Source organism: Chamaea fasciata, unplaced genomic scaffold (assembly GCF_029207755.1).
Source record: "Chamaea fasciata isolate MVZ Bird 193981 ecotype frontalis unplaced genomic scaffold, bChaFas1.0.hap1 SCAF_42, whole genome shotgun sequence".
Lineage (NCBI taxonomy): Eukaryota > Metazoa > Chordata > Aves > Passeriformes > Sylviidae > Chamaea > Chamaea fasciata.
Genome location: NW_027094127.1, coordinates 190,099 through 210,577, shown reverse-complemented (window position 1 = coordinate 210,577; position 20,479 = coordinate 190,099). Strand labels below are relative to the sequence as shown.

Below are 20,479 nucleotides of genomic sequence, written 5' to 3'. Positions count from 1 at the left end.
CTGCCTCTGCCCAGGCTCAGGCTGCTCCGGGCTCTGCCAGGGGCCTCCGCCCTGGGCGAGACTGCGTCCGCTCTCACCTCACAGACGCTGACAGCTCTGCACCAGAGGAAACCTCTCAGAGCATTCTCACTGATCTTGCTGATTTCTCACTTGAGCAAGACTCTCCTGCAGCCAAAGAGATTGCACTTCGGGATACAAATCCAAATGGCACGAACCCAAACGCTCTTGAGTCACAGCTGAAGACCTGCATGTGCACAGGATCTTTTGGCTGCCCCACTCCTCCTTTGGTTTTGCCTGCCAATGCCACTGTCCTTTCTGCCTCAAATTGAAGTACCACAGGTGTGCAAAATACGGTCAGTGGGCCGTATTCCAAAGGCACTGTGGTCTGGAGAGGATGACTGAAGCGGAGCCTTCCCCACTTTCAAGGCACACCTAAGAAGCTGTCAATGTCACTCTGCACCTTCAACAGACAACGGAACACTCAGACAGAAAAGCTGCACTTATTGACAGGGTGAGAAAGAACGGAATCTTCCAGATGAGCTTACGTTTCAGCAATTTTATTTCCTCATAACCCTATTCTATATAGATAATATAGAATATCAAACCTATAATCCTACTCTACAAGCCTTCTCTAAGGTGGTTATTGAGATAACCAGTCATTACATGAATGTCACATTCATGTCTACTCCTTCTTCTTTATCTTCTTCACTGCCATGATCAGCGGTGTCAGGGTGAATGCTGAATTTCCTGATCTTACAAACGGATGCTGTCCACAGGAAAGAAAATAAAAAACACAAACCAAAAATCAATGAACCATGACTTTCCAAGCTTAGTGCTTCACAGGCTCAATCAGGGTCCCTCTGGTTTCTAGAAAGAGCCAGAAACACGACCAGTGGGACAATCTGCACCTACAGCTTCGTATGAGGACCTTGGCATCATAGGCAAACCTGGCCCAGAATCCCACTCATCTGTTTATTCTGGTGTCTTCATCTTGATGGGACTTTTGCCCTGCCGCTGCTCTAGAAATTTCCCTGGGGTTTCCTCTTTCCAGGATACCTCTATGACTCACATAGGTCCCTCTCTTTGAAAGACAGGCACTGTGCTGATTTCCACAGGGACACGGAACAGTGCCTACCTTTCCACGCCCTGCCCCTCCTGTGCTGGCTGGCACCTTCCTTCCCAGCAGGGACAGCCGAGCGGCACTGGATCCTGCACTTCCCTCTCTGCCACACAAGCTGGCAGTAAACCCTGGGGCAGTTGCCATCGGCTTGACCGTGCCAGGCAGCAGATGGGGCTGGGACCAGTCACCCTCAGCTGTCCCTGTCTGCGTGGCAGAAACATCCAAGAGTGGAGGGGGGGTACAAACCAGAACCCCTCAGAGGCTCCCAGTGAGCCCTCCACAGCCCCTTCTGCCCACGGCCAAATGCCTGACTGCTTGGCTGGGACTGGTTTCCTATGCTTCCTCCACCACTATTTCATGCCTCTGTTCTCCACATTGCTCTGCTTCAACTCTTTTGCCATTTGATAGAACTGAGCACCCCACCAAATTACAAAACAGGGCAACAGAAACAGTCAGAGGACAGAGCACCTGTCCTCTGAAGACAGGCTGAGAGACCTGGACTTATACAGCCTGAAGAAAGAAGAATGGACCCCAGGGAGACATTATTGCCACCTTCTAAAACTTCAAAGTGGCTTCTGAGGGAAAATAGAAGACTTTTTTACATAGGTCCACTTCCAATAGCAAGTGGGCTAATACTTTTAAACAAAATGGGGATGGAGTCAGAGCAGGTCTAACAACAAACCTGTTTACTCAAAGCATGGTGCAGCACTGGCACAGGTTGCCCTGAGAGCTGGTAGGTGCATTGTCCCTGGAACCATTCAAGGTCAGATGGGACAGGCCTCTGAGCAACCCGATCTCTTCAAAGATGTCCCTGCTCATTGCAGGCCACTTGGACCAGATGAACTTTACAGGTCCCTGCCAGCCCAGGCCACTCTAGGATTCCTCAGCGTTCTCATTTGAAAGCACCAAGTGTGGAAGTGAGGAGGAGGGGAGCTCATCTGATGCCTTGCACTTCAGTGCAGGAGGAGCCCGTCCCTGGGACACTGTTTCCCCTGCGGCCCCTTGGCATTTTACCTGCAGCAGCTCCTTGGCAGACCAGCGCCGTGCCTCGTCTGTCTGCAGGCAGCAGCTCAGGAAGTGACGTGTGCGCGGCAAGAACAGGTTGGGCTGCCACAGCCTTGGTCTCCCTCCAGTGGCTATCAGCAGTTGAGGCTGGAGAAAATGGAAACACCCGGCTCCACCTGCTTCTTTCCCTGGAACTGCAACTGCCCTCCCAGATCCCATTGTTTAAGCTCCACTCTGCAGCGACAGTTTGTGCCCTGGCCGAGAGGCAGAGCTGACTTTCCTGTACCAACAAAAACCCCAATGCCCATGCAGCCACAGATTTCCAACATCCAGCAGATCTTGCTTTGGCAGCTATTTCATTGACTGACGTAGTTAGTGGGAACTCCATCAGCAAAAGCATGTTTCCTTCTCTGAGGATTCACAGCAGCCTGACAGGCTTTTTAGAAGAGGCACTTTGCTAGTCTAACTAACCCTACTATTTCCAAGGATTATTACATGAAAGGCACCTCTGCACTGCTCGTTGGTCCCTTCCGCACATCTGCCATAAAACAAAACTCATCAGGCCTTTTGTCCTGTTCCAGAAAACAATGGGAATTGGAAGAAATGAAAGGAAATCCACCAGGCGTTCCTCGGGGAAGGAAACAAACATTTGGAATCTCCTATTCAACACAGACACAAAAAGATGCCTGCACCAATCTTTTGCCATGAAAATGCCTCTTTGGGCACAGAGGAGACACCTACAGCTCTGTCTGTCCGCAGTCTGCAAGTTTCAGCTTCTTTATGTGGCAAAAGGAAACCTTCTCATGGTCAAATCAGAGGAAGGAGAAGTGCCATCCCTATGATAAGCCAATGCTCATTTGGATACTCGAGTCAATGCACTCATGGTGTGCCCAGCGCAGAAAGTGCCGGGCAGAGAACGGCAAGTTTCGGCAGGCTCTGCGCATGACACCAGGAGGCTTCTGAGCTGGTCTCTGTAAAAATGCCCATCACAATACCAACAGCTCTGTGCTGCTGGCACTGAAATAGATGGTGACCAAAGAGACTTTGTTATTATCTTCTTCAATCCAGAGAAAAATTTCCAAACCTAAACCAGCAAACAAACTCCCCTTGAGTGCAAATACTTATGGCAGCTTGCTTTCCTTTTCTCACACCGCCAGAGGTGAGATCAAAGGGGCTTTGATCGTGTCCCTCTGCAGCTGAGCTCAGCCACTGGGCATGGTGGGGAGCTGCAGTGCTCCCTGTCATTACAACTGTGCAACCCAGGGCTGTCCCTGCTCCCACGGTAAAGGAACAGCAGCGGCGTCAACCGCACCCCTTGGATCCCAGCCACGGGCACCTGACTGCAAGCCCATCAACTTTTTAAAGTACCCAGAAACAGCTCAGGGTCCGGCATACAATTCTAACTGCAGCTGGGGAGCAACACATCCTGAATTTAGAGAGGCCACCCAGACAGATGTCTTGAAAAGCTGAAAATCTGGATAACTCACAGGATTTGGGAAAGATGCTACAGCATGGAGAAAAATTGTTGTGCTGTGGTCAAAAAAGGAAAAAGGAAGCACGACTGCTTTGGGATTTACTTGGTGATTGTTTCTTTTCTCTTTTGATCTTTCTTTTGGCTTTTCTTTTTCTCTATTCTTTTGGCTTTTCTTTTTTTTTTTCTTTCCCTTTTTCACTTGCTTTTGCTATTTTTCCTTTTTCTTTTTCTCTGGGGTTTTCCTTGGCTTTTTCCTCTTTTCTTACTTTGTCTATAAAATTGAAACTGCGAAGATTAAACCTCCCTTTCCAAGGGTACTAAGAACATATCTAACCATTCCACAGTAAAATTCCTTTCCTTCAGAGACAGAGCTCCAACATGGTTCAAAAAGCAAATGTCAGGCATGGCTGGAGGGCAAAATGGCAGGTTTCTGAACTGCTTGACCTTCCACTTCCCTTCTGATGCAACCAAAGCTACAGCAGATGCTGATGTGCTGCAGGGGACACTTTTAGGAGGCCACCTTCTAAAAAGAGCTGCAAGTGGTGCCAGCAGATGGCAATGGGATTTTGTCCAATGGCACACACAGCATGGGACAGCTGAGAAAGACAGCGGGATCGGTGAGCATTTGCACCTTACCGAGACAGGAGTTTCATTCCAGGAAGGAACTTCTCCTTCCACCATGTGAATGCCCACGATTCCAAGCGACCAAATGTCTGCTTTGGGGCCATACGGTTGGTCTTTCATAACTTCAGGAGCCATCCACCCAGGTGTCCTGGCCACTGAGCTCTGCCTACTTTGCTCAGGGAGGAGCTGAGCAAAGAGGCCAAAATCAGCTGTGGAGAAAACAACACACAATGAAAACCACCTCAAATTAGGAACCCAAAGAAAAGAATTCCCCGCTCTCAGTCTAAGAATGTGCTCTTGAATCTCCTGGAGCACTGTCCACACTTCCTTTCCTCGGGGCTTAAGCCCAGGAAGTGTGGTATTGGCCACCTGCAAAAAAATGCCAGCTTTCTAAACACTGCTCACAGCAGTGTCCTTTATTCCCCTGAAGCTTTAGATTGTAGCTCTCTCCCTCTGGAAGGGACACAGACCCACGCCACTCTTGACTGCTTGTGGTTCCTTGTCACACCTCTGTGCATGTTGCAATTTTGCCTTCAGCTTGCAACAGGAGCCCCTGCACTCCCACCAGCACCATTTTTGGGGAGCTGGCAGTCACTCAAAGCAGCCCCACGCTCTGCGTGCTTGGAACGCCGCACCTGACTAAGAATACACTGACCCAGCTTGACAGAGCCGTCGCTTCCCAGAAGGATGTTGTGGCTCTTCACATCTCGGTGGATCACGTGCTTCGAGTGAAGAAAATACAATCCTTGCAGGCACTGAGAGAGAAAACAGAAACAGGAGGGCGAAACTTAGGGAAGTGATTTCATCACACAAGAAAGGAAACAGCCTAAAAATTCCCTCTCCAGGGGAATGGGGCGGCATGGCAGAACACAGTGCCAGCGAGAGGAAGAGCTTGCTGCTCCAAGACTAGCAGAGCAGCACCTTTCTAAGGAGAGGCATGCCAGCCTTTGGAAGAGCAGCAGCAACTGCCTTTGTAGACTGCCTTCTGCAAAGCAGCCAGAATGACTGCTGCTGCAGTGCATGTGCTCTCTTCATGCAGAGGTCAAACGAGGGTTGCCAAGAAAGAAAATGTCCCTCCCTTTGCTGTCAAGTTGGATCACTTTTGGCTGGGAGGCTGCATGACAAAGGTTTTATTGCTGGCCTCAGCACAGACTTGGAAGTATCACAGCAGTTCCCTTCCATGAGCAGAGAGCATTTTGGCTGCACTGCTGTCCTTTTCAGCTTAGGACTGTGAGAAATGAATCTCTCTCTTTTGTTTGCACTTTGTTTCAAATCCTGCTGCCACCACCTTGGCTTTTACAGGCAAGGAATGCAGTGCAGACAGGCTTGAGGTAAACATTTAAAGAGGCAAGGCGGAGAAGGGCAGATACAAATACAAGAAACAGAGCGAGAATACAACAGCAGGAGATAAGAGTACAGGATCAGAGTCCAGTGAGTGCAGAAGCCCTGGCAGGCAGTTGTCTTGAGATGCTCTTGCCTGCCCATAGCACACCAGCAATACTGAAACAAAGGCTGGCACATGGAATCACTCCAGTTCTGAGCCCAGTTTCCCAGACCACCCTGCCCAAGGCCTGAGAAGTACAGATGGGATCCCTGACCTCACGACTGATTGCTGCCATCTCGTCTTCAGAAAGGCAGACCTTGCTGATGATTTCACTCAGCGTGCCTCCATCCACGTACTCCATAACCAGCCAGAATTGCTCATTGACAAGGTAGCTGAAAGAAGGAAACAAGGGCATAGACATAAACATGCATGGCTACCTTGGTCTCGTGCTTGATTCTTGTTTCCAGGTCCCTCTGTGACAAGGAGAGAATAAAAGGAATGACATTGCCTCTGGGTTGTGCAGTGTTTGCAGTCTGTCTCAAGGAGAAAGGCAGAGCTGTGAAAAAGGAGATGCCAGCAAGTGAAAAATGCAGTTTAGGAACAGGCCAAATAAAAGACCAGTCAAGCTGCATGTTTCTGGGAAAAAAGCCCCTAGTCTTCCTGCCATGCAAAGCCATGGAAAAGAGGAGACACAATCCAAGGCAAATCCTTGTTTCGTTTATCCGCACCTAAGAAGATACTTGAAAAAAAATCAAGCCCCAAAACAACATGGCAGCACTGAACTTGCAGGCTGTTGATTTACTTAGATACGATTGATCCAGGTCTTTGAACACTTTTCAAACTACACATGCCAGGCACGACTCATGCAGGCAAGATGCACTCTCTTCCCATCCATGGCAGATGAACAGAGCAATAAGAATCAACCAATAATTAACAGCTCTATTTTCTGCCAGTGACCAAAGTGGGTTTTTACTTTGCGTCTCTGCAAGAGGTAACCAAACATTCATGGGACAGAAGCACAACAACTCACCTGTCTAAAATGTTGACCAGGTTGGGATTCCCATTCATCTTCATGACCAGTAATTCAGAGAAGGTTAATTCCTTCTTCCGCAGTCCCTGGAGATTGATTTTCTTTATGGCCACCTAAAATGACATTGAAAATCAGTCACTTTCCAAGCTGGTGGCAGGAGACCACAACGCTCATGCAGCGCATGGTTTTGGAATGACACAGCTAAGCTGTGCCAAAGTGCCTTGCGATTAGACCAAGGAGTAATTAGGAACTGACATTCCAACAGCCCATTTCTCTGCTCCTTTGGGGACCAGTCACAGGACACGTGGTCACTGATACTTTGTCTTGTCCACTTGGTAACAAGGGTGTCTCAGCTATCACCCACAGACCTCTGAGCACACTCTTTGCTGCTCTTTCTGGGATTCAGAAGTAATCTGCCCCTTACTACTCTGTGGCTACCTCTTGGGCTATGGGCAGGGCTTAGGGCTTTTAGGGATGCCTTGCAGCTCTCTCCCTAAGGGCACTTCCTAAGTGCAGCACTGCAGGTGGCTAAGGGAACTACCAGTGACATTCAGATGTATTTGCTGACAGTCAGAAATGAGAACTCAGGACTCAAGCTGTAGCCCCAAAGAGCAGGGAGATGCTCGAGGAGGCACAACTGTTGTTTCAGCAATTCAGCAAGTGAGCGAGTCCTTCAGTGAAAGGAGCCACTACCCTCCTTGCCTTCCTTCTGGCAGCTGAGAAGGACAAAGACTGTCCCAAATGCAACTGGCAGGCTGCCACAAGTCTGTGCTTCTTGTGTCTTTTCAACACAGCTCTAGCCAAAGCTGCAGCCACAGCTGACAGCAGAGAGGAAAGCCCCCAAGAGCAGCAGAGTCTGTGGGGGCTGTTGACATTTACCTCTCCTCCTGTGGCAGTGTCGAGCGCTCTACAAACCTCTCCAAAAGTCCTAGAAACAAAAGAGCAGCAAAGAAAGGAGAAACCGTTTAGACCTTGGAGTGAAAGCCAGCCCAGACTGGAGATCTCTGCTGGAAATGCCTAGAACCTGCAGGATGCAGAAGGGCTCTGTCAGAAGGCAGATGATGCATTTTGCTCTCAAGTGCATGGCCACTGGGCCTGAAGCATTGGGGTTTACTGTCTCAGCTCAGAAAGAGAGTTTCTTCTTTCTTCTCAGGTTTCAGTTTCTAAACTGTGAAGTTCTAATCCTGACCATGGAATATTTCCTTCAGCAAACTCTTGCAAAGAGAGCTATGATAGGGGCTAGGCTTCCTCTTTCAGGCAAGCAAGATCATTCTCCCTCTGTTAGTGTGGCCAGCTGAATATAGATATACAAAAATGCAAAGGAAATTAGCACACAGCTGTCCCACACTTGAGAGACCAGGAGATCTACCAGGTCCTGTTGCCTACTGCAGGCAAGACCTTGGCAGTGTGGAGATGTCTTTGATAACGCCTTCTGGCCAGGTTCACAAATTCTGACTGGTACTGAGAGATGGGACAGTCTAGCCTCAGTGTCTGAACACGTTTGCAGCTGGCCTGACTTCAGACCTAATAGATGCTCCACCAGGAAAACACCTGGCCTATGGTTTTGTGGTTGGACTCACCCGCTGCCGATACTTTCGACTTTGATGTATTTTGTCATGGGATTTTCCGTGCTGACAACTGTCCCTGAGGAAAACAAAATTCAAGATGCTGACTTTCAAGCAGAGATCCCAGCTTCCAGGAGACACCTAAAACGGCAGCCCCGTTGCGTGGGGCTCTGAACCCTTTGTGGTGAGCTGGCTAACAGCAACAACAACAAGCAGACAGACAGACAGACAGCTCTGAAGCACAGATGGCCAGCAGAGACTGATTTTCTACACAGGTTCCTATGGGGAATCCTAACTGTCCCTGTGATATCAGACTGAGGAGGACCACTTGGTCCAGCTACGCTGCCACGTGCACACAAGACACCGTCCCCCAGACAAGATATACACAAGACGTACTCAGTAGCTCCAGGGAGTCCTCCTCGATCTGCTGTTGCTGAGCAGCAGCTGTGTCAGCGCTGCAGATGAACCGACTGCCCGGGCTCACCTTCTCGGCTTGGGGAGCAAAGGCTCTTTGACACAATGCTCCTGCTGCAGCAGGTTTGGTGCAAGAGCCTGTGTAGATCTGGGAGAAGAAATGAGTTTGGTTCAGAAAGGTGGCTGGCAGAGATGACCCTGAGATGCCGTCCCAAATGCAAGCCCTTAGGAAGATGCTGTCAGCCTGCCACACGCAGGGCTCTTAAAATGGAGTTTTTGCACATCCACTTCCCGTTTGACTGGATGGGCCAAAGCCAAAGGCTGGTTTTACTGGAGTTCATGGCCAGATTCATCTTCCATTTTCAGGGATTTTCTGAAGGACAACTGCCACATGGACCATATTCCACTTCCTCCCAAGGACCATATTGCACTTCCTCCCTCTTTTCCCCCTCCAAGGGCTGCAGACACACTTGCAGCTCCCTGTTCAAATGTTCTACCTCCCCCCACGGAGTGCTCTTGTCCTCCACCACGTTCAGGTCATTCTCAACCGGCAGCATTTCTGGTGGAGGCAGTTCCTGTGGCTCACGCCGATCCTGGGGCTCCTCCTTCTCAGTCATTTGCAGGAGGTCTTTGCAGGCTGCCTGGCCAGATGTCAACACTTCCACCTCGAGTCAAAGAGAACAAAGCAGTCAGAGACTACAGCTTGTCCCTCTTAGCCAAGAGTCATCAGCTGTGAGCAAAGGGAAAGAAGAGATTTACAAGGGCTACAGACAGCTTGTTTCCATCCTCCATCTTGGGCACCATGTTCCACTGTTAGAACACCACAAGAAACGAGGAGAGCGAGAAGAGGCCAGCAGGAGTCAGTTTGGATGACTGCTGGCCAAAAGGCCAAAGGACTACTTCCATTGTCCAGGGCAGCAGTTGAGATCCGAGACACCAGGAAATGTCCTTTAGAATGGCTGCCACAGACACTACAGCAGGATGGCCCTCAGAGGCATCACCCCATTTGCCTGCTGCTCTGCAGTGGAAAGGCAAGAAGGGCAGAAAGCACCAGCTTGGTGACTGTGGCAGTTATTGCTGTTTCACTCACTTGCTTTTGAAGACTTTGACGGAGGGCATTGAGTATGGCTCTCATTGTTTCCATTTCTTGCTCCATCCTCTTCTCTTTTGCCTTGATCCTAGCCTCCATTTCCTGCAGCCCTGCTTGCAGCTGTTCCTTGTCATTCTGAAGATAAAGTGAGAGAGGATGTTTCCTCATTGGAGTAGCTTCACCTCTCTCACTCACCTGAGGTTGTTGATGTCCCCTCTGCTGATGGAGATGCATCTCCTCTTGAGGATGAATCTCCATCATGTCTTCTGTGTTCCTCCTCTTCACTGCCTTGATGTCACTCTGAGCTTCAGGCAGCTCTGCTTGTGGCTCTGCCTTGAGATTCTGCACACACAAACGCAGAGCAAGTGACAGGGAGCTGCCATCAGGCTCAGCTTTTTCCTCTTTCAGCCTCAAAATCACATTCGCTCAGCCACTTCTTTCTGTGTCCCTGCCCACCTCTGCTTCCACTGCCAACCTCCTTTCCCAGTGCCAATCTCTGCACGTGACAAGGCTGGGCACAACTGGAGCGCCCAAAAGACTCTGTAGAAGTGATGAACGACTCGAGAAAACTACAGAAACTTTCCAGAAGCCAAACACAGGTGTCCCAAGTAGGAAAACAAACAAACAAAATCTCTTGACTTCCAGAAGGAGCCCGTGCGCCCTTGGGCTATAGCTCTGCAGAAGCCAAGACATAGAGCTTCGCTGAGCCAGATGCTCACGCGGAGCACCAGCCCTTTGGTGCCTCAACGTGGCAGATCAAAGCCCATTGCCCAGCTGTCACTGGCTGGGGCAAATGCTAGGTCCTGGCAGCACTGCAGCACTCAGCATCCTCAGCCAGCAGCAGCGAGAGCTGGCTGGGCAGAAACTTGCACCTCTGCCTTGCACTAAAGACAGCACCCTCCAGAAGTGGCACTTACTGTCTGGGAAAGTTCCAGCTGTGGTGTGACCGCTGCTGGAGGCCTGTGGTCATTTGGCTCCTCGTTGGCCTCTTCTGCAGGAGCAGAGGGAGCCAGAGGAGAGTCTGCTCTTGCTTCTGTGATCTGTGGACAGAGAGGACGGTGAGATACAGGCTCATTTATAAGCTTCCTTCTCTTCAGCCCTCAAACCGGCTGTACTAAGCACAAATCATCGACCTTAAGAGCAATGGGATTCTAAGTCGCTCGGACTAAATTCAAATAGGTTGATTCAACTGTGCTGCCAATTGCTCTGAATTAGATTTTCCCCCCTTGGCTACTATGTGGGGGCAACTTTCTCCCTGCAAAACTGGGCTTTTAGTTCTTTTGAAGCTCTGCAATGGAAAATGAGGAAATGGAAAATTAGGAAATAGCCAGTGACGCCTTTGCTCTTGCTGCTGCAGACATGGAAATGGATTTTCTTGCAGCCTGCTCATCTGGTCCTCTGCACTCTACTGCCACAGGCCAAGCTGACAGCTTGCTGCACAATTCTTAAACGCCAGGAACATCAAATGTTCCTTTCTTACTCACCTCAGGATCAGAACCTCTGAACACTCGGCTCAGGTGACCTGCAGTGGGCAAGGGAAAATAAACCAGATTTTTTGAGAACGCTGGAGACAACCAGAGCATTTTTACAGCACCTTCCAAGAAGGCCTCCCAGTCCACATTTTCAAAGTTGTCCCGCTTGACCCAGCAAAGGGAGGAAATGACAGACTCTGCTGCCACACACTCTCTCATGGAGGGAACACAACCCCTGCAGGCTCCCTTGCAAATGCTGCCCGCACAGCCCTGGCTACAGACACCCCCTTTTGAGCTGAACGTGTTGACAGCGCTTCACCCAAGCGGCATCCAAATGGCCTTTCTGTTTCCAAATCAACTCAGTCACTAAGAAAGAACAGGAAGACATACAAAAGCCAGGTTAGGTGACACCCAGGGGAAACCTCTACTTACGTGCCAGCTGTGTCAGGAAATAGCAGGTATATCCGACTCCATAAACAGAGAAAACTACAGCTGCAAGCTGCCCAATCATTGTGGCAGCTGCTGTGCAAGTTTGTAAACTCTAACACTAAAGAACAGCAAGGCTACTCTCCGTGTTCAGCTGCCCACTGACAAAAGACTCAAGTGCAGGACAAAAGCTCCTGTGCTGAGCAAGCTCAAGAGCTGCTCTGACACCCCTGAGGCCTTCCGTGCACCAAGACAACCTCGGATGTCACCACGACCACGTGGCAACCGTGCCCTGACATCACAAAGCAAATGCTCTGTGATGGTCTGTGAATTGATACCGACGGAGAGACTGATGTCTGTGTAGGCCTAGGCTGCATTTTTACCTCTTTCCCTCCTCGGCTGCCTGTTTCAGCTCTTGTTTTCCCCCCTGTGCCCCCTGTGCCCCCTGTTGCTGTGCCCAGCCCCAGCTGGCGGCCGGGCCGGGCGGAGCAGCAGTTCCAGCCCCGGGTGTCCCTGGAGCGTTGGGAGCTGCCGGTGGCCCCCGGCGCTGTCCCCTGAGGAGCTGCTGAAGGACGGGGAGACACAGGGGGCTGAGGGGGCAGCTCTGCCAGGCCGTGGAACCAATTCCAGAGGCTCCACTTTGGCCACGGCTGCCCTGCCGACCTTGAGGACAGGCAGGGACTGACAGGAGGCAGCGGGGAGAAGCTGAAGGCCACCAGCTCCAGCAGTGAGCAGGGAGCTGCTGCTGCTAGCCCCGAGCCCGGGTGAGGCCGCAGGGCCGGTCAGGCGGGCTGGACTGAGGGTGCCGCGGGGCTTTGGCCCTGGGCCGTGCAGCTGCCCCGGCCGCCACAGCGGCTGTCCTTGGGCAAGGCAGCTCTGCCCGCAGGGCCCGGGAGCTGTGCCCCTCTGAGGATCGTTTCCTGAGGCAAACTCCAACTCTAACCCCGAGCAGGAAGCAGAACCCCTCACAGTGCCTTTGCAGTAGCTTGGAAGGGGAAGGGCCAAGGGAGGAGTTTTGGGGGCAGGAGCCAATACCAAAGCAATAGGGGCAGGGTTCAATGTGGAGTGACAAGGTTTGAGCCAACCAGGCGGAACATGACAACACTGGAGGACTTTGTCCCTGCAATTCTCCAGCCATGCCCAGCACATGCCCCACTTGTGCCCTGGCTGGGCAAGGCAGGCACAGATTTGGGATGGCAGCAGAGCCACACGTTGGCTGAGGACTCGCTGCAAAGGCTGCTGAGAAAACTCGGGGAATCCAGAGTGTAGAACTCCAACCAGAAGCCAGCTGGGCAGGAGAAATCCTTCACCAGGAAAGAAAAGAGAGAAAATGTGGCAAAACCGGTGTGAGGATAACTATGAGAGTCACAAAATGCTCTAAAATCACCATTGCCTAGGCATGTCTTCAGCAAAAATAATCTGTTAAAAACTGAACAGCTTCCATGAAAGATAGATTGCACTTTCTCTTTCACTTCCCTTGCTATGATAAGTGAAGATGTCCTTATCACTGAGAATTTTTGCCCTTCAGCACCTCCCACACATTCAATCAAAGGTTCTGTGCTGCCACATGGCACCATAAATGGAAGCAGCCCTGCCCTTGTACCAGTGTTTGCAGCCTGTTCCTTCTCCTGTCTCCACGTCTCAGAAACTGAACCGTCCCCTTCCTGTCCAAACTGTGCCTGAGGAGACTGGGGCCTCCAGGAGCTCAGGAGGCTGCAACACCACTAGAGGTGGGAAGGTTTTGCAAAGGTTTCCTAAGCATGGGTAAACTCTGGGTTTGCCAGTCTTCCCCTGGAACATGTCCTACTCGTGAATGGTCTTGGAGGACACTGTGCCCAGCTCACTCAAGAAAGTTTGTTTTCTTGACGGCTTGAATAGAGGAGAATGAAATTTGTCATTTTTTAGAGGGAAACTTGGGGTTGGGTGCACCTGGGTATGCTTCATTCTTTGCTGCCAAAAGTAGAGGAAAAGCTTTAAATTGCCAACAGAAGCTGACTACCAGCCCACACAGAGACCTGAAGGAGGCCCAGGTGTGCTTGCTGCTCACTGGTGCGAGGGAAAAGCTGGAACAAAATCCCCTTTTATTGCGGATTGAGCCTCAATGCAGTGTTGTCTCCAGGGCTGTCTGTGGTAAGACAAAGTAATCCAGCCAGAAACTGTGCATATGTGAGTTCCAAGAGCAAGCTGCTTCTCCAGAGTGAGGGACAAGGCGAGCCCTAAAGCCTGAAAGATGGTTGGGTACTGGAGAAGGCCAGGCTGTCCTTGTGCAGAGACGGCCCTCAAAGAGGACCTTCACACCTTCTGCTGCTGGCAAAGGGCAGCTGGTGGCCTTCCACAAAACGCTTCTTTTCTCCAGCTCTTCAAAATGTTCCAGCCAGCAACATTCCTGCTGCTCACACCAGCCAATTCCAAGCAGTGCTCCCAGCTTGGCTCTCTAGCTGTATTCCCAAACCTGGGCATTCCCACTGAGCCTGACCTCATCCTAAACCCACTGCAATTAGCGTTTTACAGAATTCTCCTGTTACGTGAGGGTCGTGGGTTGGAGACAGGCACATGACACAGCACGCACCAAAGGTTGTCAGCAAACAGCTCCTTTTATTGTTCACAGCTTCTTTTTAGAGGGGCTTTGAATTTCCCAGGCTTGGATAGCTGATTAGTTGGGATCTCTGCACTGCCCAGCTCTCTGGCCAGTGATGTGTTTGCATCCAGGGCTCGGATGGGGTTGTCTGAGGTCTCTGCTTGAGTTCAATTGTTGACCTAGGGATTTGTTTCTAGAACAAGCCAGGTTAGCCCAATTGGATTTATGACCAGATTTATTTTGTCCAGCTACAGACCAGCTGTGCTGCGACATCTCTGTGTTAGAGACGGTCTGAAGATCCCTCATCTGCCTAACGACTATCCTCAAGGACAGAGATTGAAACCCCTAAAAGGAACTTTAAAATCTCAACACAGGAGTTCTGGCCTGGCTGAGGTGGGATGTTGGCCAAGTGCTGCCTGCAGGTGTGTTCGATGGAAAAACCCAGCATCCATATGGGAACATCAGAACCTGAGCAGAAACACTGGGCAAGTCAAGGTGAAGTGACTGCGCCTGCTGACTTGTACTGGTTGTCACTGTACCTGCTGACGGCCGACTTGTTCTGAGTTCTCTTAATGAACACACTGCAATGATTTCCCCCACCTGTTTGGCCAACTGCCTGTCGCTTCGGTGAGGACTCTAAGGAGCCCTGAGTTAACCACAGACTTTGTGATCACCCCACTGGAGACACTCGCGTCTATAGGCATCTTCAAAAGCCTCGAAGACTTGACCCTCCACGTTAATCCTAGCTATAATCCCTTTCCCCTCTTTTTCTGTCTTTCTTACTGTTCTCTTTTCTCTCCCCATTATTGCCTTTGTTGGCACTAAATAAAGGTGCATTTGTGGTTGAGTAAACTGAGTTTGTCCCCCGCTGTGTCTTTTGCGCTCTGAGATCCCTAAAACGGACCATCACAAACCCCGCTTCTGTGAGCAGATCGTGACATTAAAGTGGCGTCACGGACAGGATCTTGATGGACAGAGGGGTGGCGGGTTTTATATCGTTTGTAAAAGGGGAAGGACCCTCGTCTCAGCAGCACCTAGCACGCCACTTCGGTGAGCGCTGTTAGAAAGCAAGGGGGGCGAGGGAAAATTCCCGCAAACTGTATACACCCCGGCGAATAGCACTCCCTGTCATCAGGATTTCTCAGAAAGATCTCATTGTGCAAAAGATGGGACTGCAGTTAATTTTTGTGTTTTGGGCTGCTTAGTGTAGTTGAGGAGACAACTATTTGTAACTAAGGTGAACCTCCCAGGCAGTTTTGGTCTCCTCGCCCATTCCAGGGAAGTGAAGGGAAACACCGTTTTAGCTGTGCCTTTGGTGTAACTTGAAGAGTACCTCCCTGAGAGTGGTTTTGGTCCCTTCACAAAATGAATGAAAAAGATAAGTATGCATTTTATGCCTTGTTAGCAAAACATGGTGCTAGACTTTCTCTAGACGGAGAAAGGTGGGCACAGAATAATTGGTTTAACTTTGAAAACATTGTAGATAGAATATATTCTTTGCAACATGATGCTAGATACAAACTGGGCAGAAATAAAAGCATTCTTTGCTCAGTTTTGGGGGCCTGCCTTTCGGCAGCCATAGAAACCCGTTTTGAACGGGTAAGTGAAGAAAAAGCAGTAATAGAATCCCTGCTAAATATGGTAGAAGCTTTGAAAGAACAATTAGAACAGGAAAGAAATGAGAATTATTTGCTGCAGATTTCCCTTGCAGAAGGGCGAAGTAAAAACTTAAAATCTGCAGATTCACCCACAGAAATAGAAGGAAAGGAGACATACAGCCTTAAACAAATATATCCTCAGAAAGAATTAGTACACATGCAAAATTGTGGGGAACACTGTTGCTCCAACTTGAGACCTCTCATTAAAACAGAATATAATTATATAAATGAAGAGGATCATGATCCCCACATAACCACCAAAGAAGTACCATACACAGCCACCGAATTAGCTCAATTAAAGAAAGAATACTCCCGCCTCCCTAGTGAATCAGAGACGGAGTATGTTTTTAGAGTCTCACTCACTGTGGGTGACCAAATTAAATTAAGTGAACAAGAAGCAAGTGGCTATTGGGGACATGGAGTTTTCTTAACAACAGGAAATACGCCTGCTCCATGGTCCCTGACACAGCGTGCAGCTTACTGGGCAGGGGGGTTAAACCCCCTTGAGAGGGGCGACCCTCTGGCAATAGTTGGCACCTCAGACCAACTCCTAGAAAACATACACCAAGCGGCGTGCTTGCAAATGATACATGAATGGAAATTAATCCCTGGCTATGAGTCACCATTGCAACAGCCTGTAAAACCTGAGATTATGACCCCCCCTAATTGGAGGTTTGCCAGAGTCTCTTAAACCAACAGCAATTCTTCAGAAAACAATAGCATCTATCTCTCCGGTAGATAGACTTGAAAGATTTCTTGGACATACAAGAGATCAAACTGGTTCCACTGACTTCTCACCTTTCACAACTCCTAGATCACAATGTAACAGCAGTCATAAAGTTGGGACATGGAGTGAGGTAGCAGAAGAGTTAATAAGTTACAGTAGAAAATATGGACCAGTGAAGTACTCAGAGGACAAACCAGAAAAACACAGAGGAGTCAGGCACATTGCTTCTCCTAATGAAAACCCAGAAAAGGGAAAACAAATTTGCAACCGGCAGCAGCTGTGGTTGCTAGGGCTGAAAAGGGGAGTTCCACGAGAGTAATGGATAAATAGCTGTATGATAAATTGGCGAAAATAATTTCTAATTGGCCCTGTCCCAAACCTATTGTGTCGGAATCATCCAACCGACAACCCAGCGCACCTCCTCTTCCACAAGCCTTGGGCAACAAGCCACAGTACTCCCTAGCACAAGTTTTAACAATAAAACACAGCAAGTGGGGGTGTTCAACAGAAAATAACTTCCCACTTAGAAAGCCTTGGTTTGCAGGTCCCCTTAGAGAGACTACAAAAGCCTTTTCAAGAAGTAAAATTTCAGGGTATCCGGTGGAAAGGAGGTCTGACATGTATCCCACCTGACACCCTAACCTCCTCAGATCAAATTAAAGTGCCTGAGTCCAGGAAAGATCTACAGCATGCCTTGGGATTATTAGTGTTTTGGGGAAAACACATTCCAGATTTTTCCATAATTGCCAGACCTCTTTATGATTTGTTGAGAAAGGGAGTAAAATGGGACTGGAGCCCTTCTCAGGAAAAGGCATCACAGTTGTTGATTTTTGGAGCCACAGCTCATCAGGCCCTAGGCCCTATCCACCCAACAGATCCTTTTCAGGTAGAATGGGGATTTGCTTCCTCAGGGTTGTCAGTACACATATGGCAGTGGGGTCCTGAGGGTCCGACATGGCCTGTTGGTTTTTATTCCCGTGGTTTCAGAGATGCTGAAAAGAGGTATACTACCTGGGAAAAAGGCTTGTTTGTGGTTAGCCTAGCTCTGACAGAAGTAGAGAAGATTGTACCACAACAACCAATTGTTTGGAGAAGACCTTTCCAAGTTTTTAAGTCAGTCACTACTGGGACTCCCCCACCTGATGGGGTGGCCCAGACAGCCTCAGTAAGAAAGTGGTATGCTCAGATTGAACATTATTGTAACATCTTCTCAATAACTGAAGGAGCTGTGGAAAAACTGGCAGTACAAGAAGCAGAAAACTTGGATAGCATCCAAGACAAACCTGCCTCAGTTATAGCCCCTCCCTTTTCCCCCGAACAGTCAGCAAATCCTTGGTTTACTGATGCTTTTCCTTTTGGCCCAACAGCTCCAAGCATAGTTCCCTCACTACGGGGACCAAGTGATTCCAAGAATCCAGCACGTTACCCTGGACAACCTGTTTTGGTGGACCTCCCCACGGAGGGAGAGGTACCACTAGTGCTAAAAACCCCTCTGAATAAATACACATGGGTAACCTTTGGTGCTCTAGGGAAAGAGTATTGAATAAATGCACATTGGAGAATTTCCATTATTCTAACTTTCTGCCTTCTGATGGCAGATTCTCTTGTGCTTACTTTTTACAGGAGAACTCCGAGGGACATGAAGGCCATATAAACCATGATAAATATCTTAAATTGGGAATTTTGAACAGTATTGATTTAGAGGTATTAATGAACAAATTGGCTTCTACAACTAGGGATTTGACCGAATTACAACAACCATTGCAGTTGTCCTTATTGGTTTTGGGGACACATCAGTGGTTGCTATCAAACACATTATCAAATTGGGAAAAGGTGAATGTGAATGATCACAAAATGTTAATCGATGCACTTGGTGCTACACAAAACAATGTTTCTTTGGCTCTTAGCTGCACCCAGACACAGCTTTGGATGCAGACAGTTGTTGCCTCAATCATAAGGGAAGGAAAAGAAGGCACTTTTCCTACTGAAATTCAGAAAATAATTTGGGACAATGCAAATGATTTTGAAAAGGAATTCCAATCCTGGTGGAAGTTGGTGAACTTTACTTGTAACCCCAATACCAACAGTCACAGCTTTTGTGTTAACCATATGTAATGCCTTTTTGCACTCGATATTCCCCATCATTGCATTAGGACTGAATCATGATAGAGCTGTCCTCTATCTTTCCGAGCATAGGGAATAGGCCTATCAAAATGGTGAGAAATGGCAAACTGTTAATTTAGAGTCATGTATTGTCTGTGAAAAACAAGGGTTCATCTGTGAGAGTAATGCAATCATAGCTCAAGACATTTGTTTGGACACAGAGCAAACTATTTGTCATTTTGAAGTACACCCTAACGAAAGTCCTGAAAGAGTGCTTGTGTATATAGGCAATGGACGTGCTTGTGTAAGGACTGCTTGTGATGTAGTGTTTGTAGAAGAAATAGGAGTGAATCTTAAAAATCACTCAAATTTTTGTGTCTGCAATTTTACCCCAATTACAGGATGTGACTTTTCTTGCTCAGCCCCAGTTACATGCTATCACATTTTACAATCACATTTTACCCTGTTTCACCGGATAACATCTGCCCCCATTGGAATGAATCTGACTTTAATTAAGCAATTGTTGCTTCACGAAGACTTAGTAGGAATTTTGGAAAAGGTCAAGAAAAATGGACAGAACACTTTGGTGACAGTCCATCATGATGTGAAAGAAATACATTGTGTTTTAGAAAGGGTCAAAAAAGATGCTGAATACAGGTGGTGGGATATCCTTTTTGGGTGGTCACCTGCTGCCACAGGTATCCTGAACAGAGTGTGTCACCCCCCTGTTGTTCTTTCGGTTTTGGTTTTGATTGGTTTTGTCTTAGCAATCATTTTATACATCCTAAATTGGAAAATGATGAAGAAGTTAACCCACTTGGCATCTATAATGGAAGCGCACAGTTTAATCAATACCCCTTTTGCAAGAGACACTCCCAAAGTTATTGACACAAGACGTACTACCCTAAGAGTGAAAATTAGACCTCCAACAGCAGCTTAATTTGAACTAGTTGGTTGCTTGTTTTGATTATTGTTGTTTGTTTTAATTATGTTATATTGTAATCAAAATTAAGCTTTTGTTTGAAAATTGTTATAACTTTAAGGAATTTGATGATTTGTTTTGATTATTTTGATGAAATTGTTTTAATCAATATTGATTGATTTGTTTTGTTTCTATTTCCTTTTCCTATTTCTCCTCTCTCTCTCTCTCTCTTACTCTCTCTCTCTCTATCTCTCTCTCTCTCTCTCTCTCTCACTCTCTCTCTCTTTCATACACGCTCTCTACTGTCTCTGTTTTTTCCAGGATATGCTACTAACATGGATGAGTCCTGAAGACTTTGCAAGACTACGGAACCCTGCTGAAGGAGCTCTCTTGACGACAATTGTGAGTCACGGGGTGGTGTACGAGATGGCCTGAAGTTCCCTCATCTGCGTCACGACCATCGTCACGGACAGAGACTGAAACCCCTAAAAGGGACTTTAAAATCTCAACATTGAAGTTCTGGCCTGGCTGAGGTGGGATGTCGGCCAAGTGCTGCCTGCAGGTGTGTTCGATGGAAAAACCCAGCATCCATATCAGAACATCAGAACCTGAGCAGAAACAATGGGCAAGTCACGGTGAAGTGACTGCGCCTGCTGACTTGTACTGGTTGACACTGTACCTGCTGACGACCGACTTGTTCTGAGTTCTCTAAGTGAACACACTGCAATGATTTCCCCCACCTGTTTGGCCAACTGCCTGTTGCTTCGGAGAGGACTATAAAAACCCTGGAGACCCTCGCTCATTTTGAGATATCCCCACTGGAGAAGATCACATCTATAGGCATCTTCAAAAGCCTTGAGGACTCGAACCTCCATGTTGGAAGCTATAATCCCCTTCCCCTCCTTTCTGTCTTTCCTACTATTTTCTCTCCCCACTATCGCATTTGT

General features: G+C 48.4%; 2 protein-coding genes across 2 annotated transcripts in view; one reads left to right on the top strand and one right to left on the bottom strand.

Annotated features, from left to right (window-relative positions):
• Positions 1 to 682: 682 nt before the first annotated feature.
• On the bottom strand, positions 683 to 11,629 carry LOC136303886 (serine/threonine-protein kinase PAK 3-like). The gene is made up of 10 exons (XM_066207586.1): positions 11,551 to 11,629; positions 11,131 to 11,168; positions 10,564 to 10,686; positions 9,647 to 9,988; positions 6,578 to 6,690; positions 5,822 to 5,939; positions 4,879 to 4,978; positions 4,236 to 4,432; positions 2,135 to 2,272; positions 683 to 766 (listed from the first exon to the last, which is right to left on the bottom strand). The coding sequence occupies exons 1-10, from the start codon at positions 11,627 to 11,629 to the stop codon at positions 683 to 685; spliced, it is 1,332 nt and encodes a 443-aa protein (XP_066063683.1).
• A 1,675-nt stretch (positions 11,630 to 13,304) lies between these two features.
• Positions 13,305 to 20,479, top strand: part of LOC136303885 (transient receptor potential cation channel subfamily M member 8-like) — a 63,345-nt gene continuing 56,170 nt past the window's right edge. Inside the window, exon 1 of the mRNA XM_066207584.1 lies at positions 13,305 to 13,308. Within this exon, the coding sequence (XP_066063681.1) occupies positions 13,305 to 13,308 (4 nt within the window). The remainder of the gene's footprint in view (positions 13,309 to 20,479) is intronic.